Source organism: Photinus pyralis, unplaced genomic scaffold (genome assembly GCF_008802855.1).
Source record: "Photinus pyralis isolate 1611_PpyrPB1 unplaced genomic scaffold, Ppyr1.3 Ppyr1.4_LG7, whole genome shotgun sequence".
NCBI classification, from domain to species: domain Eukaryota; kingdom Metazoa; phylum Arthropoda; class Insecta; order Coleoptera; family Lampyridae; genus Photinus; species Photinus pyralis.
This window is the reverse complement of record NW_022170738.1, coordinates 2,058,251-2,082,683: the sequence shown is the minus strand read 5'-3', so window position 1 is coordinate 2,082,683 and position 24,433 is coordinate 2,058,251. Positions and strand designations below refer to the sequence as shown.

Genomic DNA, 24,433 nt, shown 5'->3' with positions numbered 1-24,433 from the left:
TGATCAGAATGAAATTCATAATAAAGATGCATTTTATAATGAGTCATGCAGAACTTACCTTGAATGAAAGGGGAGTGAACGATTTCATAAGTTTTTCATATTCGTACGTAAATTATAAATCAATTAAGAATTAAAATGTACAAGATAAGTTGTGGGCTAGATACCAATTACCGAAAAACTCGAGCCTTGCAATTGCTTCGTTTTCAGCTCCCCGGACCTTTCGTTTCCTCTCGATCCCCACTCACCTCAGCTGAACTGGTACATCTTTGTCCCTTTTTGCAAGTTCTCCTTTCATTGTTTCCCCTATTTCTCTCCTCCTTTCCGTTTCTTTCGTAATAGTTTTTCCTTTTGTGTTCATCCTCATCGCTAACCGTTTTTTAACCAATTCGCTTTCCATTTCTCTTCTTTTCTCGAATTTTACTACCCTGCATCCCGACTCTATCGTTATCTTTCCATTTTTATTTCCTCCTCTAATATACAGGGTCATTCTTGACGAGCGTCAGTTAGAAAGATATGGCAAATGATGAATTGAACTAAAATATTTTCAAGATGGTGCAACTTCCGCAAATAACGGAAGTAGCCATCAACTTTGTTATTTTAAATAGGGACTCTCTATTTTTTCTACATTTACCGATTCTACGTCGAATTTGGAGTACAACGATACTCTTTGCCCCAAGGGCTTCGTTGATATTCAAGTTTTATGTCAAAAATTGAATTTGCAGGGGTAATTTTAAACATTTATTATTCGAAAACGGTGAGAGATATTGCAAAACAGTTTTCACTGCTTTATTGAGGAAAGATCGAATTTTCTTATGGTATGCGTAACCGTCTAAAAAAATGAGACTACGTCACTTTTTCAAAACTCTCAACTTTTAAATTTTTAAATATCCGTAGCACCATTTTTTCAAATGGCACCCCCCATTTTTTTTCTTCGCTGTTGTTTTCCTTTTTCCGAGACCTTTAATTTAATACAAAATGTCAAAAGTTGCTTCAAACGGTTTCCGAGATATTCTATGTTTTAGTCACTTCTTGTAGCAGATTGATAAAAAAAATTAAGCCCTTCTCCTCGACCTCTTATCGTGATCGGGTATATTCCCTTATACCTCAAGAACGGATTGTCGGAAGAGGGTACTAACGAAGAGCGATTGAGACGTCTGCAAGAAATATATCCATTGGTAATGTCGAAACAAAAGCTATTTCTGTTTCTGTTCTCTGGATATCGATTCGCACTTATCGTTGGAGCATCTCCCAATGACAAAGAAGAAGCAATTACCAGTCTTAGATTGATATTTCTATCATCACATATAATTTTGTTGAAATATTGGAAATAATATGCTAATCCCTCGCCGGAAAAGAAGCCAATTTGTTGATGTCAATATAAGGAAACCGATTTTCATCCCTGAAGAGGATTCATCGACGGATTATTCTTGCCTCAACTTATTACCTACTTCTCTCACTCATTTATCGTATAGCTCAAATCACTGTTCGCCCCAGTGGGGATGCTCCGTATAGCGATCATCAAGAAGAATTTTTGAAATTTGTATCGGTAAAAGTAGAAGTGTATACGCAATACTTAGCTATAAATATAAATTCTTCGATTTCAAAACTTACGTAATTATATATTATCACAATATATTAAAAATACGAAAATAATGGCTGAAACTCGCCTGAAATTTATATCTTCGTTAAGAAAAGCGTGTAATTTTAATTTCCGCTTGAATATTTATGTTAATTAAATGTCGATAATAAAACGGCTTCATTTAAAAAACCAAAGGCAATGCTTTTTGGTTTATTATTCTGTTCTTAGTATGTGCCTCAGTGTCGGTTCCACTCAAAAATGTAAGTAAATGAGTATAGAGCTTTCATTACGAAGGTCACCGTCACCGTATATTTTCAATAAGCATGTAAATATGTAACTTCACCGTTAGGCTGAATATACAGGGCGTAAATTTTAACAGAACGTACAAATCTCCTACATTCAATTCTTAAATTTAATCAAAAAGATATGCAAACAATCGTACCTACTTTCATATTTTTCAAATGTTTTTCAATAAACTTAAATATCTGAATTATTTATTAAATTAAGATTATTAATTAATTATTAATACGATGTATATAACAGAAGAAAAAATAAGAATATTCACATGATTTATTTGCTTCTAAGTATCACGATAAACATTAAAAAATCTCATGTTATTGTTTGAATTGTTAATGAACGTTACACCAGAAAAAGAAGCTTGAAAAGTAACTACGAGAAGTGCAAACCGCATCACTCTTTTAGTTTTCAAAATATCCCTGAAAAACAACCAAAAACCATCAATTTGAACACCCTGTACAGTAATTGTTAAGCAACGTGTCCTACTGATTTACTGTTTACTGTAGAAATCATACCGCCGTGTGTAAGTGAGACGATACTGATTAAAATGGAAAAGAAGGCGCGTTCCATCCGATTATTGAATATTGCAAATGGTGACGAAACCCTCTACGATGAGTTACATGCGAGATCGGCTGTGCAGGTAAAAACAGTATATTATATTATAAGGCCCTAAAGTGGTACTCTTTCTATGGCCACCTAGTGTTTCAAGGAAATAAATTATGTGGTATTATGGAACTAATTTTCCTTTTTATTTGATTTTGCCATACTTACAATTCGTTTGCTTTTTCAAAAAAAAATTCATAATACGGAAATGCGTATTTTTTAACACTTTGCAACCGGTTGTCCTTTGATAATGTGAATGATGTTTTAATCTACGACCAATGGTATTTGAGCACTAAAGAATTTTTCCAGGTGTTTTTTTGTAAAATAGCATCTCTAATTTTTTATTTCAGAATAAAGTGTGTACTCCACTCGTATGTCTGTCAAGCGCGTTGAATAACAGCGGAAAAGGTGTGAACAAGGTACGACGTAATGATGATTTGTTACAACACGCTCAAGACTTTCTGGACCAATACTTTACTTCAACAAAAAAGTAAGCGAATACAAATTTGTAAATTGTTATAGCTTTTAAAGGTTTATGTAAGTACCTACAGACTTGTTCAGATCAAAATGAAACTGAACCCATCGAGAAATGGAAAATTGAAGAATCCCAGACTTATAGTTGGTGATTGTATTGATGTTCAGTGCAAAATCTCATCCCTGCGCGCGGTGGCCACAACACCCCAAATTTGAAACGACCTGATAGGCCAAATGACATATCCTTGGAAAGGTCTTCACCCTGTATATATTTTTACAGATTTTGCATAAAATTCTATAATTATGAGCTCTTGGATGTAAGATACACAAAGTACCTACCTATATTGGATTTCAAAAAAATGTTGTTGTTTATTCTGCTTACAATTGCAATTCCGATAAAAAATACTTCATCTTTAACTGATCTCAAAAATACATACCTATTACGTATAATACAATACTAAGGGCTCAACAAGTTTTCTTTATAGGATTGAAATATTGCGGCCTCCACGTTCAACTTATTAATTATATCAATCAAGGGACCAAGTACTCGTACCTACCTACTTTTTTAACGAGAAGTTGAATGATCCGTCAATTAATCAGTAAGACACAAACACAACTACTCCATCAGATGGCATTTATTTTACTATGGTATCAAATCGACCTTCCTTAATAGGTAAACCAATACCTACCTGTCTTCAAAAATTCGTTTTTTTTGTCCCATTTAGTCAATTCTATCAATTTATAAAGTAACTCTATGATCTGTACCTACTGGTATTAGGTATGTCTGTTTTTCTTTCCCATATTGTCGAAAAGGTAGGTTGAACGAGAAGGTTGGAATAATTAATTACATTTTTCTGTAATATGAAGCTCCAAAATGTAGTTTTAACACAATAATAAAGTAAGAAATAAGATTTATGGACATGTCTAAGAGTATAATTTATTATGACAATAGACGCCAGGTTTCAAAATGGTGGTTGGGTCTGAAAATATTGGATTTTTTCATGGGATTAGCATATGATATTTTTTCCAGAGCAAATACACCGGAACATCTTTCGCGAATTGACCAAGTAAAAAAAGAAATCGAGGCAACGGGAACCTATCAACTTACCGAAACGGAGCTCATTTACGGTGCAAAACTTGCATGGAGGAATTCAGTTAGGTGCATAGGGCGCATTCAATGGACCAGATTGCAGGTAGATGAAATTCTTTTCATGACATATACGATTTACACGTTACGAAATATTGGTGGCGTACATACCTAATGGCAAAGATTAAATTAATCTATGATAGTGGTTGTATGACATATGGACATAGTATACCTAGCAATCGTGTTGTGTGAACAAGGGATCAAACATTGCTTGTGTTAGGCGCTAGGGACCACACGACTTTCTTTAAATTAAAATATTACGGCAAGTGCATTTCCAAAGCGTTACAAATATCTTTTGTGCAACGAAAACAAGAAGATAGGTCTGAACTAGAAACGCCCAAGGTGTCAATAAAAACACAAGATACATACAAAACATTGCCTAGTGAAATGGATATTGCATTATCATTTTAGATGAGTTCGCAAGAACACTTGAGTCATTGAGTGTTTAGGTACCTATCTGTGCTATTACTTTCCTGCTAACGTTTAAGCATTACACGAGCAATTTTTTACTTTGAATGGGACCTGTTGAACTTCAACCATCTAATATTGGGAGGGGGGGGGGGGGTTAAATCACCTATAGCCAGTTATCTCCGTAACTGGAAGAACATTCTGTAGGGCACGCAGGCGGAGTCGCGACGCTAGTACCTATGTAAAAAAAAGCGATACATTATGGGTCCTTGACCATTTTTGAACGAATATTTATTTATGCGACGCGGAGCACGATATAAAACGACGTTCATAACAAACGAAACTCAGAAGCTTTACAATGGCTTCTACTATAAAATACAGTTTTGCATTATATACGACGATAAAGGGCAACTAACGATCTCGTGAAAATTAATTCACTAGTGGCTGCGTTACTCGTGAATTAACATCTTTCTCTCAATGGTTAAAAAATCCCTTTATCGTGTTATACCTATAAGTAATAAATACTTGTTAAAAATTTAAATCAACAATACTATAAACAAAGTAAACCAATAAGACTGAAATTTGTTAGAATAATTCGAAATAAGCAATTCATGTCATAAGATCTGATTCGTGTAGGGGCCTTAGAAGACGGATACTGCCCACATAGCCCTCCATCTTCTCTAAACCTACCTTGAAATGAGTACTTATTTCAGGTATTTGACTGCCGTTCTGTGACAACGACGAGTGGTATGTTCTACGCATTATGCGGCCATATCAAATATGCATCAAATAATGGTAAGATTAGGTAAGCTATATTACACCTTCCGCAGTTACGATAATCTAAGGTCAAAACCGTCCTCGGTCGGTGCAAAAGGTATGTAGACCCGAGTTTGAGGCTTAGTAACAAAATAACTGTTGTATAATTACTTGTAATGACCCCGGATATTAAATTAAAGTTTGTTTTTTACGTTGATTACGTGTAACAAAAAGTTTCTTATACCTAAGCGTGAAGATCAAATTTTTTTGGTGTAGTGGTTGATCCATGCTCCCTTATTTGGGATGTATTATATTTTTTTTGGGCTTTTCATGTTACAGTTAACTTTATCATAAAAAGAAAACCGACCAATAAAATAGCTTCAAATTTTACTATATATTGTCAATAAAACACACATTCAAAACTTTATTTCAAAAATTTCAATTTCTTGTCATTTCCTCTGAATATGGTCCCCATTTCATTAAGGTAAGATGTCGTGAAAATAGCATGTTTCGTTATTCCTCAACCAATACAGCCGAATGCAAAACTAACACGTATTTTTTACTTTCTCGTAAGGATTCGGCGGGCGGAAAATTTGGTGGAAAAATAAATTAAGTAGACGTTTCGGTGACCTCATTCATAGGATATTATAGTAAACAGTTGCACTAGCATGTCATAAACTGTCTTCGTCAAGTATGCATACGAGTAAATTAGCGTTGAGAATTGTCGCATAAATTTATACAATTACAAACAGACGTGTCCGATGAATAGATCGTAGTTAAAGCGGCACTTAAGATAATGGCCCGTATGAATAAAAATAAGCAAATGCTTATACTTGCAAAATTCAAAGTAAATACTCGTAACTGCCCCTTCATGCTGGTCTGTTTAGCAGCACTGCACTGCGTCCTGTCCTGCTGCTCAGAAGCGCTGCTAAGTCGCCCAGTGGGAAGGAGCACTTACGAGTATTTACTTTGAATTTTGCAAGTATAAGCATTTGCTTACTTTTATTCATACGGGCCAATGAAAAACTATGAAGCCAGATTGAATGCAGTTCAGAAAAATAAAACAGTTCATTGCCCCATTATTTCTATACAACAAAACGTAATCGTACGAGAAAGATTCAAGAAAACTTCAACTGTATTTCCTCCAATTTTGTCATTCCTATATAATTGTCCAGCTGTAAGGCGCGATCTTTTGAATGAAGACCCGAACCCTTTTTAGAAAATCCTTTAATTAAGGTAATGTAATCTTTTTGACTTCTATACACAAGTAATATTCATTCCTTTTCAAAATTGGATTAATTTGTTTGTTAAAACTACTTACTCAGTATATTCCTAAAGAAATCGATCGGTGTAAATTGATTGAGTGGAACGAATTTGTATCTTATAGTTAACAACTATTATTTGAACACATTTAAAGAAATTTTGATTGTTCTTTACAAAAAATCCAAATGCCTTTGGAACAATTCCAATTTGGCATGATCAATCCTATGCTACGTCCTGCCTCCTGCATTTACGAAAACGCGAATTAAACACTGTTTCAGGTCCGCTATTACCATCTTTCCCCAACGCACGGACGGAAAACACGATTACAGAATATGGAACACCCAATTAATTAGCTACGCTGGTTACAAGCAACAGAATGGGAAGATCATCGGTGATCCCATGCACGTAGAGTTTACCGAGCTCTGTACAAAATTGGGATGGCGCGGAAAAGGTACCCCGTTTGATATTCTCCCGCTGGTACTGTCGGCCAACGGTCACGATCCCGATTATTTCAATATTCCGAAGGAGATCATTTTAGAAGTGCCTTTAAAGCATCCTTCGTAAGTAGAACTTTACCAACCAGATTGGTTTAGTGGTACGGCCAAGAAGGTCACTGTTTGTAAAAAAAATCGTAGGTTTGATTGGTTCGAGCAGCTTGGGTTGAAATGGTACTCCCCGCCGGCGGTATCGAACATGATGTTTGACTGCGGTGGTCTACAATTTACTGCTGCTCCATTTAACGGATGGTACATGAGTGCCGAAATTGGGTGCCGAAATCTCTGTGACACATACCGTTTAAATATGCTTGAGGTAAGACATAAAGGGGACATTAAAATGGATGTTAGATAATTTGAAATGTGACAGACTGTAGCATTGGCGATGGGCTTAGACACCAACACTACCACCTCGTTATGGAAAGATAAAGCGATGGTGGAGTGCAACATAGCCGTTTTGTACAGCTTTCAGTTAAAGGGGGTCACGATTGTTGACCATCACGCGGCATCGGAGTCATTCATGAAGCATCTTGAAAATGAAACGCGTCTACGTCGGGGTTGTCCTGCGGATTGGGTTTGGATAGTACCACCGATGTCAGGTTCTGCTACTCCGGTGTTTCATCAAGAGATGGCTGTGTACCATCTAAAACCGAACTATACATATCAGGTTAACTATTTTTTCTTCATTTTTGTGTTCCTAACACGAATTGGCAAATTATAATTATGTAGATACGTTTCTGATCACTCTTACGTTGTAACGTACAAATAGATCATACGAGAATAGACCCTAACCAAATTTTAGCTCGGATCGGTATTACCCGATTAGTTACAAATGACTTGTTGCACGTTATAACTTCTCATTATCCTTTAATAGAAAATGGAAACAGCCTATACAGTGTGTTCTATTGAGTACAAACTGCACTAGGTCGATTTTTGTTCTTAATTTGACAATTGATAGTATCAATATATTACCCCTCCCTTCTAACGTCGCTTCTTAATAAATATACGAAATCGGCAAAGATCGTTCAAAGATGCGAAAGATGCAAAATGAAAAGATCCCTCCTTGATAATGCCCTCACCTAAAATTCGGAAATTTTGGGAAGGGAAACCTACATTTTCCAGTCACCACAACGAAGTCGTACAAACCGCTCCAAAATTGAAGCTTTATTGATATAACGTCTGGAGCCCGGCTCAAACATCTAGACAATTAAGCGCGCTTCAAATGACACTAAGCACATTTCAATCAGCCGCTATTTACTCCAACACGTCTAATTAGCTACCGGTAATTATACGTACCTAATTGACCGGGTTAAAGCTCCAAATCAACCTTAAAATTACGTAGGTACCAAGAGCAGCGAAAACCTTCGAAAAAACAGTTTTCTTGTAACGGCTGACCGCTTTGCAATTATTACAGTGTTTTTTCAGTTTTTATTTCATTCGATATAGAGAAATTTACACGTATACCGCTTCATAGTGAACGTGAGCGAACGTATGTCTCAAGATCAGAACGATAACGACGTATATTTCGAGAAACGTGTAAGATTTTTAAGTAGGCAGACGGTGGTTAGGCCGGATTGTGCGGAAACTTTAGCCAATCACTGTAATTCTATTTGCGAGAAAATTGTTGTAAATTCCTAGAAAAATTAAAAAGTCTAAAAAGTCTGGTTGATAGCAAGTGCAATTGCCCTTGATTTATAAATTTACGCGAGTGAACCATCGAAGAGAAACCATTGTTTGTGCATTGTTGATAAGAAATTAGGCAAATAAACTCATACGTGTCGACGGCAGGTTTTACGCATCTGGACAATCAACAGTAATCAATTTTTAAACGTATATTTAAAGTTATTACGTCATAAGGTTGTATAGTACGTATTACAGGTTAGTAAATTAAGCGCACGAGTGCGGAAATGCTTCGATCCCTCCATAGCAAATTACAAACGGATTACGTACCATACTTTTACTACGGCCACCGTGAATTTCAAAATGAAAATAAGGCAAAACGCAAAACGGCGTCAGTGCCAGTTGTGAGATTTGTAGATAATCATCACTTACAAAGGTACATGATCTATTCTAATTTTTTCATTGCGCAAGGGTGTAGATAATGGTTATTATATCATACCTATAAATCATACGTTATGACCCCCTTTTCAGGGAGGTCGTAGAAAAAAATTAAAGAAAATTAGTTAGTGCGTGTGCTAGAGCAAAACCTACTTGATAGAGGGGCAAAAGTTAATATTCTATACAGTGGAAAATTGGTCCTTTATTCCTGTGCATAATCACGACCTCGAACGTTATTTTCGATACTTTGAAGCCAGTTTGCTTATATTCGCAATTCATATGGATATTTTTTCCGCTAAATTCTTCCATTCAACAGGATGCTAATTTTACCATCACAAAGCGATCTGTTTCCATACTTCTAAGTTGAAACTGCATTTTTCAAGGAAAGATTAGATCAATCGTAACCTGTAAAAATGTCTTTCTCAACAACAACTGTAAAGTAATTTTAATATACCCAAAGGAAACGACCTAACAAAATCAATATTTTTATGACAAAAACGATCATAGTACTTAGTACTAGAACAGTGCATATAGAAAAATGTCCATGGTGGTTTTAGATTTAGGTACTATTTCATTGAGTCGAATATCTTGACTTATTAATTAAGTATTCAATATAAAAATGGTGTGGTTCGTATTTTACTTACGTTATTTTAGGAACCTGCATGGAAAACCCACATTTGGAAAAAAGGTGCAGCAGCAAACAATTCCACCAAACCGAAAAGGAAGTTCCGCTTCACACAAATCGCCAGGTGCGAATATCAATAATAAAAAACCTGCACATAAATTTTAAATTTCAGAGCGGCAAAATTTGCCTCCAAGCTATTTGAAAGAGCTTTATCACGTCGTATCAAGGCGACAGTCTTATACGCAACAGAGACCGGTAAGTCTGAAAATTACGCGAAGAAGTTATGCGAGCTGTTCAGTTACGCGTTTAACGCGCAAGTTTATTCTATGTCGGACTATGATATATCAAATATAGAACATGAATCGTTACTTTTGGTGGTTACTTCGACGTTCGGTAATGGTGAACCACCAGAAATCGGCGTGGTAAGTAAGGCAACGAACATTGTGTAACACTTTCATTTTGGCCCAACAGCAATTTGCAAGAGATCTGTACAACATGAAGGTGCGATATATTTCACAAATCCAAGAAAATAAGTATGGATAGAACTGCAAATTTCATTACCGCTGATTGTAATTTATTTTAGTTCGGCATCATCAATATCTGTCTTCAAAATGATTCAGTGTGACAATTTAAAAAAGCTACAGAGTAAAAACCTCTTTGGTCCGCTCAGCAATATGATGTATGGTGACCATAATTTTGTTGCTTGTCACATTCTGTACCAGTCCGACTTTTAGATTTGCCGTGTTTGCACTTGGATCCACTGCTTATCCAAAGTTTGCAGCCTTTGGAAAATCCGTTGATAGCCTCTTGGGAGAACTTGGCGGAGTAAGACTAATGGAAGTGGTGACGGGGGATGAATTGGCCGATCAAGACAACAGCTTTAAAAAGTGGGCGCCTGACGTATTTAAGGTGAGGTGTAAATGTCTATATTGAAACTGAATGTATGACATTGGGTTACAGCTGGCGTGCGACACATTTTGTCTAGACCAAGACGAATCTGTCCATGAAGCTACCTCACAGTTCAAACCAGAAACTTTATCAAATGCCACAGTACGATTTGTAGAGGCAAAAGAAGAATCGATAGAGGCGTCGCTAACAAATTACCACAATACACAGGTGCGCATCCGTTTTTAGGTACTTCATGCGTGGTCTGTTACTTTTGATGCAGGTTTCCGCCGGCGTGTTAGTCAACCGTACAAAGCTGTCCGGAGAGAAATCGACACAAGCTACATTTCTATTGGAAATAGAAACACCCCTAGCTTACCGAACGGGTGATCACGTGAGAGTTTATCCGATCAATAATCCAGATTTGGTAGACAAAATCATTCAACGGCTCACTGGCGTTGAAGACCCGGACAAAGTAACTCAGCTGCAGATTTTAAAAGAACTTCAGACTTCTAAAGGTATACTTAAGTTCATTATTATCATCTTTGAAACCGACGTTTATAGGGGATGTAAAATCTTGGGTCCCATACAAAAAGCTACCAAACTGTTCTTTGCGGCAATTACTATCCCGATTCTTAGATATAACTACGCCACCATCGTCTTTTCTGTTGCAATATTTTGCTTCGATTGCCACAGCGAAGATGGACCAGGAGAAGCTAGCCGTTTTGACCACAGTACGTTTGATAATCCTATCAATTGTGTAGGCAAGATCTGTTTCAGGATCCGGCATCTTATGAGAGCTGGAAAAATTGGCGCTTTCCACATTTATTAGAGGTTCTAGAAGAATTTCCTTCAGTGAGACCGTATGCTCCCCTACTGATTACTCGGCTCCATATTTTGCAACCACGCCTTTATTCAATATCTTCCAGTCCATCAGTCCATCCGAATCAAATTCACGCAACGGTTGCTGATGTGGTTTACCGAACAGAAGGCAAGTCTTCCTTTATGCGTTTAACAAGTAACGTATTTACTTTAAAGGTGGCAACGGCCCTGTACATTATGGGGTGTGTTCCAATTATTTTCAGAATTTGCAAATTTCCGAACAGTTACACATTTCTGTGAGAAGGTAATTAAGTACGTCTACAAATATTTATTCATTCGGATTGGTTTTAGTGCTCCGCATTTCTACCTTCCAGAAGATATATCGTTACCAGTAATACTAGTAGGACCAGGAACGGGTATAGCCCCATTTAGAGCATTTTGGCAGCAAAGATGGTCAGAAAGTAAAATCGCAGGGAAAGCGTGGTTATTCTTTGGATGCCGTTACAAAGAGTTAGATTTGTACCGTGATGACAAGGCTGAGATGGTAGAATTAGGTGTACTTCATAGAGTGTTCTTAGCATTATCACGTGAACCTTACACTAAAAAGGTAATATTTCAAAGCCACCGGGGCAAATAAATGAGACTTCTATGTGCAGACTTACGTTCAGGATTTAATGGTAGAAGTGGGCGATGAAATATACCGCATGTTAGTACTAGAAAAAGGCCACGTTTACGTTTGTGGGGATTCCGTAATGGCTGAAGGTGTTAATCAAACTCTAAAAACAATTATTCAGCGCCATGGAGGGCAAATCGATGCTGATGCTTATATGCTTACTCTCAAGGTAAATTCCTCCAAAAGGAACATTTCGGCTCATAAATTATGTCGGCAGGATCAAAATCGGTATCATGAAGATGTCTTTGGGATTACTTTACGAACGGCCGAGAAACTAAACAAATTCGGAAAATCTGCATGAATTCGGCTGCCATCGCGCTAGCATTTTCTAATTGTCAGAATCTATTCTGAAAGTAGGTACTTATTATTATTAACCAAAATCTGTGAAAAGCCAAAATGTTTCATATAATCATCTTTCTTTGCAAAAAGTTGCTATTCACAACACTATTATAATATTTAGACGCAATAAATATACATAACTCAATACGGTAACAGAGAAATTTGTTATTTTGGCCCGATTCTGTAACGGTAGCTGTAGATTTGGGTGTATTTTTTCCATTCTTTTAGCAGAAATAAACAAACTTGGATTTTAGTCATTTTTACCCATTGAAATGTACAGGTTATTTGGAGAATCGAAGTTATTTTCCAGGCGTATAGTGGTCTTGTTAGAGTTTGAAAGAGTAGGTAGGTCGACTGCAGTGCAACGGACGTTTATGTATTTCTGTGTGTTTGTTTTCTATACTTTTCTTAATTACTTTAGGAAGCCGGTAGAGACATAATGTCCGGAATTTCTTCTTTTCAATTGTACCATTGAATTACAATGCGAACTCTGCACGGAAACCGCAAAATCTGCAGATGTGGGAAATATGTGAGAGATTATTTATGACCCTAACTCTTATTTGATTGGTAAGGTGTGATGTAAGTAGTAAATTAATGATTGGATGGCCGTCTTAGTTGATAGGCGTTGAGATAATTTTGCTACTACAAAGAGCCATTGTTGAAACTGCTGTGCAAACGTTTATTGCCGTGAACCTTCAGAAGGGCTTGAACTCAGTCAATTTGTCGTTAACAAACATTTTAATTTCCGCATCAAAACAAATCACTACGGCAAGTGCAAATTATTACTTGGCGAAGCTCTCTCCTACTCGCAATAACATAACAACGTGTGTCCAAGTGTTGGTCTAAATACTTAACCCTAAAGGTTGTATTAATTGAAATTGTGGTTTGCTTGCTACTTCTGCAATACAAGGATATACCAGAAAAACAACTACAACTACAAAAAAATGAGAGATATTGTTCTGTATGTGAACAAATACCATTAGGATATCCATTCAAAACATGAACAGATGGAGCGATTGTTGTACAGAAACCATGTTAGCTGTTAATTTTGGCAAAAAGTTTCAGTTTGTGATACCAGCATGAGATTTTTTTCTCGTTCCGTCATGCAGGTACCTTTAAATTGACACCGAGATATACACCCAGAAGTGATTACGTCACCCGTGACGACGGCATAATTCTGAAACTGTTGCCGTCATTTTTGTGATCTCAGGAACGGCTGCTCGGATTCCCATGCTCTGTTCGTTATGTCGGCAATTAAATCATCTCAATAAAATTATGGAAGCTTTTGTCGAAAAGTGTATGGTTTATGACATATCGGTTTTCTAACGGAAATCTGTGCATACGTGCTCCATTTGTTGCTGTTTTTATTTTTCCGCACCGCGCCGTACTATACTGAAATGTCGGTTCTGAAAAAATAGTGAGTCAGTAGCTAAAAATAAGCGTTAAAAGGAATCCACGCAGTTCAAATGCTGGTATCCGTAATGTCTTTGCGGCTGTATATTAGAAGCATACAACAAGCACATTTCCCCACCTTTCTGAGCACATTGCGGGCAATGTGTCCTTCGATGTTCTCATTGAAGCTTACGAGGCATCATGACACAGACAGATTGATGCTGTTAGTGAAAATGTGACTTTCCAACACTATAAATAGTGCAGTTGTGTTTGAGGCGTATATTAAAATTAGGATGAATTCGGCAGTAATCAGAGTAGATGTCGTTGTCGATCAACATAGTAGCCTGAACGCTCACACGAGAGTCCAGACGTACAGGAAAAAAAGAGTCGCAGTTGAGGATAGAGTGACGATCCCAAAACCCTCCAATCTTTCCTGAAAGAAGACAGGAACAAAGACCTAGCTACCCTTTCACCTGTATCTCACGAGGAAGCAGATTCTCAGGTTGTACTACACACGCGGAATGCTGCTGAGTAGGTCATGAATTTTGATTAAAACAGTAGTTTCGAAGATATTCCAGAAAAACCGAAATTTGCCGATTTGGTTTTTATTTTTTTCGGTTGTTATTTGAACAGATACAACGAAAATAGAAAACACTTTCTCATTGCCACTTTTTGAGCTCTACAAGACACCCTTGGGAGACTTTCAATACAACGTTTCGTTCCGGATAAATCATCAATAACTTCATTTTTTTATATGCCCCGTAAAAAAAATACATACTGTACTGAGTAGCATTTCTTATTCGTATTACGAATCCGTCGATATATGTCACACACAAAAAAAAAACAAAAGTTTGAAACTGTTGGTTTCAAGAAGATGGTGCAGCCACACTCTAATCGTGCCAGAACACCTAGTATCGGTTCACTTTTCCAGACACTTTGTCCGATATGTATTCTCGCACGATTAGGCGTTGTGAGCGGTAGCACCATCCTGTTGAAACTAACAGTTTCTTTTGTTTTTTTGTGTGTGCGAGTGCGAACTTGTGAAGTATATCGTTGCATTCGGAATAAAAAATGTTGTATTGAAAATCTCTCAACGGTGTCTCTTAGAGCTCAAAAAGTGATAATAATAAAGTGGTTTCTATTTTTTTCTATCAGTCCAAATAACATCGGAAAAAAACAAAAAGGCAAGTTTCGGTTTTTCTGGCATATCTTCGGAAGTAATCGGAATTTTCTGGTTGTCTTTAAAGCGTGAAAATAACTGTTTAATTGAAAAACTTTTCCCTAACTTGTCTATCGTCGTATCTTTTATGGTTTCGGAGATCTCCATGATACACACCCTTACCCTGGATACAATCCATCAACACACCTGCTTCGCTATTCTGTAACGTGTATCGCTTTGGTTACAAGAAATAATTTTAGGTGCAGGTCTTCTAAAATTCGACAGATGTAATTTCTCTATTTTGGCTTTAAGTAAGCTTAATTTTTATCAAATCAAACAAACTTGACAACCAGTAATCCCCAAAATGTATAAAAAAAGCATAGTTCCCTCGGTGAACGTATTACAATCCTCTCCCTTTTATTCCTTAATAGACAATAGTTAGTACTGGAGTCTTTAAAGTAATTGAATTTTAAGATAATGCAAAACAATACAATTTTTATTTAGTATGCCTATCTTCTTGGTACAAACCATAGCTAGTACCTATAGGTACTTTAAAACAAAGTTAGTAACGACGTTCTAGTCTATCCCGTAATTAGCAGAAGAAGGGTCAGAGCAAGAGTAGATGCCTAAAAGCTGCGCTTGCGCTTTTGTACTTTAATTATTTAACAAACCTGAAACCCGAGGATTATATCTGCAATTTCTGGCAGCCATCTTGTTTTTTTCTCAATGAAGTTGTGCAAGAATTCTGTGCATCCTGGTTCGTAATGATCAACGCAAAAGCCAAGTGTTAATGATTCACAACAGCTTTGAGGTCGCGGAATCTGTATATCGATCCAATCGCCAGCGCCTGTGACCCCACAACATTTACCCTAGATTATGGAAGAGTTAATGAGCCCGCATGAAACACTCTTACCTGCACGTGTAGATAATCAAAAGCGTTTTGCAATAAAACGGATTTTGTATATAATTGTAAGCATGTTCGTAGCGCATCCTCCACCTTATTATATAGCTCATTGCTGTGGGGAATATGTTCCATCACCTTGTGTTCTAAAAAGTGCTGTACCGCTATACCTCCAGCAACAAGGAACATAAACTGGAACCGTCTAAATAATTATTTTCCAATCATATCGTAACATTGCGTACAAGGATTAAACATATTGTGCTACCACTAGTAGCACCACATTGACCTACAAATCCTATTCCAAGAAGTATGGCACCTACACCGATTAAATATTTTGACATCACCAATAAACTTGGATAACTCTCCTTGAATAGATTTATGTAAGTTTCAAACGTATAATCTAGCACTGGACCAAGTATGATACATCCAACTCCTGCAAACTGCGCCAGATTTCAAATGAGTATTAGCAACACAGGGCTTTTCTTACACAATATAGCTTGGACATGAGGCAAACTAGTATTTTTAATGGGGCTAGTGCTATATCTAACAGAAAGCACATTGAGGTTAGTATAAGAATTTAGCAGTCATCATTTTGACAGCTGATGTCGTCTGTGACAGCTATAAGATCGTTTTTATATAAGCCACCTTAGATTTTGCCGTTAACTTAGGGGTTGGCCCATTTCCCTACAAATCTTCTTGTAGTTTTGGATCAGTTAGTATCATCTCGTTCTGTCTTTTCCTGAACTAAAAGTGACTGAGGCGTCACCCACCACTCGTAATGTTGTGGTGGAGCTTTCCTCTTTTAATGGTGGGGAATATAGTATTTTGCAGGTCTCTCCCTTGCGTTTTGAGGTACCATATGTCTAGCTCGAGTAGCCCTTGATACTCTCACAAGAGAACGTTGAACCTGGATACCTTCTGTAGAAGGCTAGCGGTTGCTTCTCCTTTCCGCGGCAGGTTGGTTTACGGTATATGTAGGTGTTTTCTATATTCCGTGTTGTTGTATCTTGATACCTTTCTTCGCATTGGTCATCTTCCTGCGATAGGGCTGCGTCTTGGGTTTGGACTTCAATTTCCCAGAATGTTGTCAGCGCGGACTCGTCCATGATGGACAAGAGGTTTTGCATGGGCACTCCGTGTATTCTTCTTCTTTGCTCGTAGATTTGGTGAACGGCGTCCTTTGCAGATTCGTAATGGACCTCTAAAATATCAGGGGATAATGGTCTTTATTCATCAAAATTAATTTAAATAAATGTAATGATAATATTTCAAGTATGATTACTCCACTTTCGCTTGGGTTAAGTGCAGTGGAAGTTCTAGGCATGTCATTTGAATTTACATATACTAACCTTTTTCTTGACATGCAGGATGCCTATTTTTGGATCAATTGATTCGCCGATACATCGTTCTGCTACTGTAGAACATTTCCACGTTCCGTGACTTTTAATAGTTCAAAATCCGATACCTTCAGTCACATTGGGTTTAGACAACAACCCTAGTTAGTTTTGAAAACAACCACGATAACCTTCGGTGACATTAGTTGAACAAAGAACCGTAGTTAGTTTTGACAACAACCATGATGACCTTCGGTGATTTTCAATTTGTGTGGTGCAAAAAGGTCAAATGATGTCAAAGTGCGTTCATATCGGTGTTGTTTACCTACTAACCCTTAACAATTCGGCTTGAAATAAAAGAAGTCATTTGTAAAAGATACAAAGACTTTAGAAAAACCTTAAAATAATATTTAAAATTATATATAGTTACTCATTTTTAGTTGTTGTGATACCAAGATTTCTAACTGATTCATTCCTTCACAAAGAAACGTCTAATAAAGAGTACCTACTCATACTGTATTCGATGCATTGTTTATGTGAATACGTAACTACCTTGCGTTTAGAAATATTCATACCTAGCTCGTTCGCCTCACGCCAACTATACAAGTGGATAATTAAAATGAAAACAATATTGTGGTTTAAATTATCTTTATTAATTATGATACCTATGCTACCAGCAATAGCTTCCAATGCTATTTCAGCAACAATTCTTGCCAACATCTTTGACTTTTCTTCATAACATTGTAGCGAATATTCCAGAAACCCCAGGTTTTCTAGCATGTTCCAGAACACTCGGGAAATCTCGCGAACACTCGAGCTTGCTATATAAGCAAATCGAATTTCAGGATAGTTCCAATTTCGACGCCGAAGTAATACATAGTTCGCGCTGTTATAAATTGTGTATATGTGAGTGATAAATAATACTTTAACTGTTATAAGTCAATTTATTTCAAGACTATTATAAAAATGAATTGAGTGAGTCAGTCCCCATTTTTCGCGGTTAAAAGCATTTTCGAAGACAAAAATGGTCTCTGTGATGAAATGATATTTGGGTTGACTATGACAAAAGTTATCATTGAACTTTTACAGCAAATTTAGCTAAAATTGTTTCACCTTTGTAGATGTTTGTGCTGTTGACTGCCACCTTTTTAAATGTACCGATGTTGTGGTCATATTAACAATTATCGCAAAATTTCTTTATTAAAACAAGCAGTAACTCATCCCGCACCAAGTATAATTAAAAGGAAATATGCGACAACCAGTCCGGCCACCTACAAAACCTTTACGCATTTATCGTTTATTAATATCGCCTCTACTTACCTGAAAACCTAGAACTGCATACGCTATTGTCGGAACCATTGCCAATTTCCCCGAAACCAAATCGAATATATATTCGCTACAACCGAAGCCGTAACTAACTAGACATCCCCTGCACGTGCAACTATCAGGGGTACTACCAATCCCTCCCCAATCGAATCTGTCTATTGATCCACAGCATTCAAACTGAACAGGTTTGTTTAGTGAAAAGTCATTTCCCGAGTTTGATAAAGTAACGAGAAATGCGCGAATATAAGCAGACTAATGGCTTTGCTCCAAGGAAGCATAATTTACCTATGCATAATGTTGCTTAGCTAAGCGTTGGTACGCCATCTTACGAAACAGCATATGATGTTCGAATAATTTTCGCTCATGGTTTTCACTCATTTCTCTGTCACTTTTCAATCACATTCCTATGCTTACTTCACTTTGCACAAAGTCAATTGCTAGTTTTATTTCAGGATCAGTATAATAACTTTGAATCAACTCCTTGAATTTATTCTGAATGTCTTTCAAAATAGCACCTGAATTTTTGGGTAGTTTCATTAACACATATGTTGCGACTATGATTTCCAAAACTATAAGCCCGACACAAAGAAACATATACTACGACGTGCAATTACAGTATGATTAGATCAGGTGTATAAATACGACTTACAGAAGCCAAACACCTGGTGCTTCCACTAGAAGCACCGTAGTGTCCCAAAAGACCAATAACAATTAGGGCAACGCCAAAGCCGATCAATGCCGGAGGTCCCACCTTTACTACATCAAAATAATTTCTAAGCGCCAAGATGTACGTTCCAACCTTTGTGTTACTGAGCACCGGGACCATTATTACAATCATGACCCCTGAAAACTGCTTCTTGATATTAAACTTACTGTTTATGGAGGATCGCGTACAATATACAATTTTGTATTCACGCAAAAAATTACTCGTATGGGAGAAGCCAAGGCATCTAAAATAATGCACATCGCTCTTGGTATACCTATAGTAGATAACCTGACACCAGGTTTTAACCTTACACTCAATGACAGAATCGGAAATTATGACAACGGTATAAAAAAAAGTTGAAAATATAGTATTTTAAACATACTTGCACATCATTTTGAAGATGGCCTCCAGGCACGTCTGATGCATCTGACTCCAAAGAAAAACTATAAATGCATGGAAATTTACAGAGATTCCATTAAGATTCCCTAATGACAAAGAAAATAAGGTTTTTACAGAACTACACAGCACCTGACAAAGATGCGAAGGGAATTAGTTCAGTCATTGATTGATGTACCTATCTAATTAAAGACACTACTTTAACTCCACTAACCAATGAAGTTAAGAAGAATATTGAAGTATATCAGAATGTCAACCACAACTTCATCTTCAGCAACAATTGGAGAAATTGGAACAGGAGAATATTTTAGTGAAGTTGTCTGCTGCTGAAGATTAGAGAAAGAAGTTCTGTCAAAAGGGTGTGGAATGAATTGGAAGCCCAAGTGGGGCGGCTAAATTGAGAAATCACGAAATGTTCCAATATAACCATCCTAATATACCATTCGCGCGAATTTTATCTAATTTCTTTTGGTGCATTTGACGAGCCGATTCATATACAACACAAGCATACTCAATTACAGACAACACAAAGGACTTGTAAAAGCAGAGGAGACTTTCCCTATCTGGTCCCCAACTAAAGTTTGATAACAGCGCAAAATATTGACCCGTTTTTTACATTTTGCTACTAGCATTTCAATATCTTCTCTAAAATACAATTTATTATCAAATCTTGATATTTAGTCGATACTGCATATTTTCCCCTTTCATTAACAATGAGGGGTAAGTATTCATGTCTAAGGCGACAAAAGTGGGTCGCATTCGTTTTCTCAAGAGAAATGAAATCCAATATTTTCCGCTGCAGTTTCTAGGAGTTTCTTGATACCATTCTGTAGAGCATAATGAATGTTGTCAAGATCTAGTGATCAATCTTTTGTCGTTTGCAACATCTTCCTTGCAGCAATTTTGGTATAGGATAATCCTTGTACTAGTGTTTCGACACTATTTGTAACCTTCTTTTTGGCATCAGTATAACTCAGGCAACTTCGTTAAATCTATTGCATTCTCTGTGCCGCGTACAAAGGCGCCGACTTAGGGGTGGCCGAGCACTTTCAGCCCCTCCAATATTTATACTGGAGGGGCTCAGCTCCCCTAATTCTGAATAAGTGACAATTATATACCGTATTCGTATTCGTGGTTACTTACACCAAATCTTGAAACTGCATAATCAGCTTTAGACTCAACAATAAACCTTTATACCTCTACCTCAATGCAAAAATGCAATAACAAACCGTCCCAAGTAAGCAGGAAACCGTTGACACTTCTAAGAAGCAATAATCTGACTCCTGATGTGACGTCATAGTTTTTCTTTCTGAGAAAGGATAAAGATAGGTACCTGCACCTTACACCTACTACGATAAGTGCATTATTTAAAAATGCAAAAATTCGTACTTGCTGGTTTTAGTTAAAAGTCGACGGTTGTCGGTTAGGGTTATGGTGATGTTTTAATAATTTTCTATTGTTATCGTTACGTATTACGTTTTAGTTCCTAAATTACTTATACCCGTAACCAGGGCCGGTGAAAGTGAAAGGCTATTTGGCGCCCTAGGCGAGATGTTCTCAGCGCGCCCTTCCGGAGGTTATTCCTATGGTACCAGTACCAGCCAAAAAATAGAAGTGGCGTTCATAAATACTTTATTGTGTTTTCTTCAAATACATAATAACATAACGACATAACGTGTAGGCGGTGTAGGTATACAAAAACGCATATCCAAAGATATTAGGGTAGGGATATACACATAAAAAATCAAAAATTCATCTTTGCCTTATTTCTCGCGGACTGCTGGACTAGCTGTTCTAAATTTACATTCCATGCCTCCTTCGATTCAATTGAGATCATTGCCAAGTCCACGAGCCTATTCTGAGACATTGTTGACCGCAAAAATGTCTTTATCAGCTTTAGCTTGGAGAAACTGCGTTCTCTGCTCGCCACCGACACTGGAAGCGTCATTAAAATTCGAAGGGCAATGGATACATACGTGCGCATAGGCCGCCCTCGCTTGACTTGAGAGAGGTGTGCGATCGCGGCACCGGCAGTACCGGGAAGTTTTTTGGAGCCGCCGATGCGCTTTCGCTGAAAGATGTTGCTTAATTTTGGCGCCCTCTGAAGCTTGGCGCCCCAGGCAGCCGCCTATGTTCGCCTTGTGGTTTAACCGGCCCTGCCCGTAACCCGATACCCTATGCAGGTACGTAAAAATAAAAATTTTGTCAAGTCGGCGCCTATGGCCGCGTATTATGATTTTCAATACAATTGACACGCTTAATAATCGTACAAGACGTGCCTCCATGCAAAGGCTTACCACAAACACACATTTCCTCTGAATCGCGATAAGTATCTGGATGCCTCTCCCAGAATCGTCGGGAAAGGTTAGTGACTCCTGGTTTCCAGAGTGGGATTGTGAGATCTCGTCTCTACCCACCTGGGTTATGTTTTTCCGTAGATTCAAAGACATTGCCATTAGTACCCCTTTGTCGCAGGGGCCTTTTTGGGTAAGGTAAATTATAGAAATCTCCCTTTACGTAAGTACTTTCGGCTCACTAAAGCAGAGCCATTCAGCCCTCGACACAATCCACCTTGGGATTCCGGGATAAGTAGACAGCATAAATAAGGATATGGTTGTAGGATGGATTCTTTTGGAATTGGAATGTATGTCGCCTTTTACGACCTCCAGGGTGGTAGTGGGCCAATTCTTCCCCCGAACCCACAGGGGGATACTGCAAAGTATTCCAATTACATGGCACTACGATGCTGCTGTACTTAAGCTAGAACTACATAGAAATTACGATCTAATCTGATTAATTCATTCATTCAAAGGGCCGTGAAAATATATCGATGTCTCTCTGACGGCACGGCTTATTCAAATCCAACAGGGTCCTCGATACTGGCGATGACGGGGTGTTTACTACAAAGATGGTACCTATCGATTTTCCTCACCCTATTTAAAAATTTTAGTTGCTTGGAGTAAGAGATTAAATGTGGAAAATATTGAGTCGACCTAAAATACACTATTCGTACTAGGAGGGTTTGACGGCTAAGGTCATATCCCCCCTCACAGTTATCTAATCACACGTCTAAATTCCCTCATACACATCAATATATGTCAACACTTTAATGATATTGAGGCTTCGCATGGTTTTATTTTTAAGTGTATCTATATATGCCTTTGCAAATTCACGGTGTTATCAAACGTAATCCCCAAGAACTTTGCAGTACTCGAGCATCTTATTGGATCACCTTCCAAGAATAATCCGGGTGATAAAGCGAATTTCGAATTCGAAGTCTGCAAAAATGCACACACTGAGTCTTCTCTCTGGAAAAACTTAGGCGCAGGTTGGAGTTTACGATTTATTTTCCCAATAGTCTTTCCAGAGTAGAATATGGCAATGTCATCAACGTAGATGTATACACATGGATATATCATTGACAACATTCATTGCAATATCATTGTTAGCAATAGCAAATAACGTGCAACTTAAGGTAGATCCTTGAAGAACTCGGTTTTTTACAATATTTGTCAGAGAATTTGTCACCTATTCTCACCTAAAATCGACTGTTAATTAGAAATGACTTTACAAGTACCTAATAGTAAATTACCTTTCATTTATGTATTTATTTATTGTCCCTCTATTGCTCTGAGCCCTCAACATCAGGCTTTCATGTTTGAATGGAAAAACTATTCCAGAATACGGTATCTCCAAAGCTCGCTCCTAACCATGTCATAAACCCCTTTAATATCAAAAAAGACAGCCATCAAGATAAGTGCCTTCATCCATCCCATAGCTTATTATATAGCTGCAACAATATCATTTCCGGTTTGAGATTTAGTAGCGTGTCATGTCCCTTTGCTGTTTTTTGGTATGTTTTAGCGACAACTGCGAAAGCGGTTGGAAAATACTAGCAGAAAAGGAGTATACAAACAGGCACAATCTTGTAGCAGGCACTATACAGAAACACAACACCAATATTGACACATAAGCCTATACTATACAGATACACACCGATAACAGCCACAGAAAACCAAGACATACAAATATTTTGGGATCGAACCATACACACTCACAAAACAATTACACACAACCGCCCAGACATCACAGATAAACTGAAGGTCGGTCGTGCTCAAATTTTGAATCTCCAACAGAAGAAGATCGCTTTACATCGACGCTGAAACAGCTATTTGCGGTTTGAACAATTTCCGTCAACAAGAAGGAGACGAAGAAGAAAAGAATATGGAGAAAGAAAAGATGAATAATAACGTTTATTGTGTTAATGCACAAACATTATAGTTAGCAGCCAAACAAGTATTTATTTTCTATAAATTCTAAAAGTCATTATCAATGAATTCGCCAATAGGTTATAGGTATGTAGTAGAATCATTTACTAATAACTTACGTTTTCAAGAGTTGCTTCATATTGTAATGTTCGTATTTGATGGGGAATTACATTAAAACATTTTGTACAATAGTAATTACATCCAGAGATAACGTTCTGTTTAGTCTAATCGGGTGAAGGCATATATGCATATATCCTCTCTATTACGTGTATAGTGGTTGTACAGATTGTGTGTATTAAATGAATTTAGAGTTCTTTTAATATACAACACACATTCAAGTATGTATAGAGAAGGAAGGGTAAGTAGGTACATTGAGTGAAATAAATAACTTTTACATTTCTCCCTGCGACCAATCCCTGCAACTACTCTCACTCTCCTTTGTAGTTTGAAGATTCTGGTAGTTATACTAGAATGTCCCCAACCAAACAAGAATTCCATATTATGTAATATGGGGTTGTATTAGCGTTA

At 37.4% G+C, this 24,433-nt stretch overlaps 3 protein-coding genes across 9 annotated transcripts; 1 reads left to right on the top strand and 2 right to left on the bottom strand.

Annotated features, from left to right (window-relative positions):
* The first annotated feature begins 1,782 nt into the window (after positions 1-1,782).
* Positions 1,783-12,568, top strand: LOC116177043 (nitric oxide synthase-like). Its single transcript, XM_031495902.1, has 21 exons — positions 1,783-1,839; positions 2,383-2,516; positions 2,830-2,969; positions 3,984-4,146; positions 5,222-5,313; positions 6,806-7,087; positions 7,163-7,337; positions 7,392-7,688; positions 9,734-9,828; positions 9,877-10,126; positions 10,176-10,237; positions 10,288-10,383; positions 10,439-10,613; positions 10,665-10,820; positions 10,873-11,107; positions 11,154-11,323; positions 11,370-11,580; positions 11,628-11,715; positions 11,763-12,018; positions 12,068-12,253; positions 12,302-12,568. Exons 2-21 carry the CDS (start codon positions 2,424-2,426, stop codon positions 12,383-12,385), a joined length of 3,306 nt encoding a protein of 1,101 aa, XP_031351762.1. The 5' UTR covers positions 1,783-1,839; positions 2,383-2,423; the 3' UTR covers positions 12,386-12,568.
* Positions 12,569-15,510: 2,942 nt separating this feature from the next.
* LOC116175381 (tetraspanin-9-like) lies at positions 15,511-16,480 on the bottom strand. Of its 2 annotated transcripts, XM_031493466.1 has the most exons (5): positions 16,365-16,480; positions 16,118-16,315; positions 15,888-16,067; positions 15,646-15,843; positions 15,511-15,600 (listed from the first exon to the last, which is right to left on the bottom strand). In XM_031493466.1, the coding sequence occupies exons 2-5, from the start codon at positions 16,214-16,216 to the stop codon at positions 15,556-15,558; spliced, it is 522 nt and encodes a 173-aa protein (XP_031349326.1). In that variant the 5' UTR covers positions 16,217-16,315; positions 16,365-16,480; the 3' UTR covers positions 15,511-15,555. The 2 variants fall into 2 exon arrangements, with proteins under 2 accessions (XP_031349326.1, XP_031349325.1); XM_031493465.1 differs by having other exon boundaries at positions 16,118-16,471.
* Positions 16,481-18,092: 1,612 nt separating this feature from the next.
* LOC116177332 (CD63 antigen-like) lies at positions 18,093-20,337 on the bottom strand. Of its 6 annotated transcripts, none has more exons than XM_031496282.1 (6): positions 19,430-20,337; positions 19,185-19,385; positions 18,950-19,132; positions 18,530-18,712; positions 18,323-18,489; positions 18,093-18,266 (listed from the first exon to the last, which is right to left on the bottom strand). In XM_031496282.1, exons 1-5 carry the CDS (start codon positions 19,499-19,501, stop codon positions 18,481-18,483), a joined length of 648 nt encoding a protein of 215 aa, XP_031352142.1. In that variant the 5' UTR covers positions 19,502-20,337; the 3' UTR covers positions 18,093-18,266; positions 18,323-18,480. The 6 variants fall into 6 exon arrangements, with proteins under 6 accessions (XP_031352142.1, XP_031352140.1, XP_031352145.1 ...); XM_031496280.1 differs by having other exon boundaries at positions 18,323-18,480; XM_031496285.1 differs by having other exon boundaries at positions 18,323-18,480; positions 19,185-19,378.
* Between the last annotated feature and the right edge of the window lie 4,096 nt (positions 20,338-24,433).

Coding starts and splice junctions, on each gene's coding strand:
- LOC116177043 (XM_031495902.1), top strand. CDS start 2,424: ATGGAAAAGAAGGCGCGTTCCATCCGATTATTGAATATTGCAAATGGT. Junction 11,581..11,627: donor TGTGGTTTACCGAACAGAAG/GCAAGTCTTCCT, acceptor TTTACTTTAAAG/GTGGCAACGGCCCTGTACAT. Junction 12,254..12,301: donor CTTATATGCTTACTCTCAAG/GTAAATTCCTCC, acceptor TTATGTCGGCAG/GATCAAAATCGGTATCATGA.
- LOC116175381 (XM_031493466.1), bottom strand. CDS start 16,216: ATGTCAAAATATTTAATCGGTGTAGGTGCCATACTTCTTGGAATAGGA. Junction 16,068..16,117: donor GCACAATATGTTTAATCCTT/GTACGCAATGTT, acceptor AGACGGTTCCAG/TTTATGTTCCTTGTTGCTGG. Junction 15,601..15,645: donor ATATAATCCTCGGGTTTCAG/GTTTGTTAAATA, acceptor CGCAGCTTTTAG/GCATCTACTCTTGCTCTGAC.
- LOC116177332 (XM_031496281.1), bottom strand. CDS start 19,501: ATGTGCATTATTTTAGATGCCTTGGCTTCTCCCATACGAGTAATTTTT. Junction 19,133..19,184: donor GCACCAGGTGTTTGGCTTCT/GTAAGTCGTATT, acceptor TGCACGTCGTAG/TATATGTTTCTTTGTGTCGG. Junction 18,481..18,529: donor ATGCAGTTCTAGGTTTTCAG/GTAAGTAGAGGC, acceptor AAGGTTTTGTAG/GTGGCCGGACTGGTTGTCGC.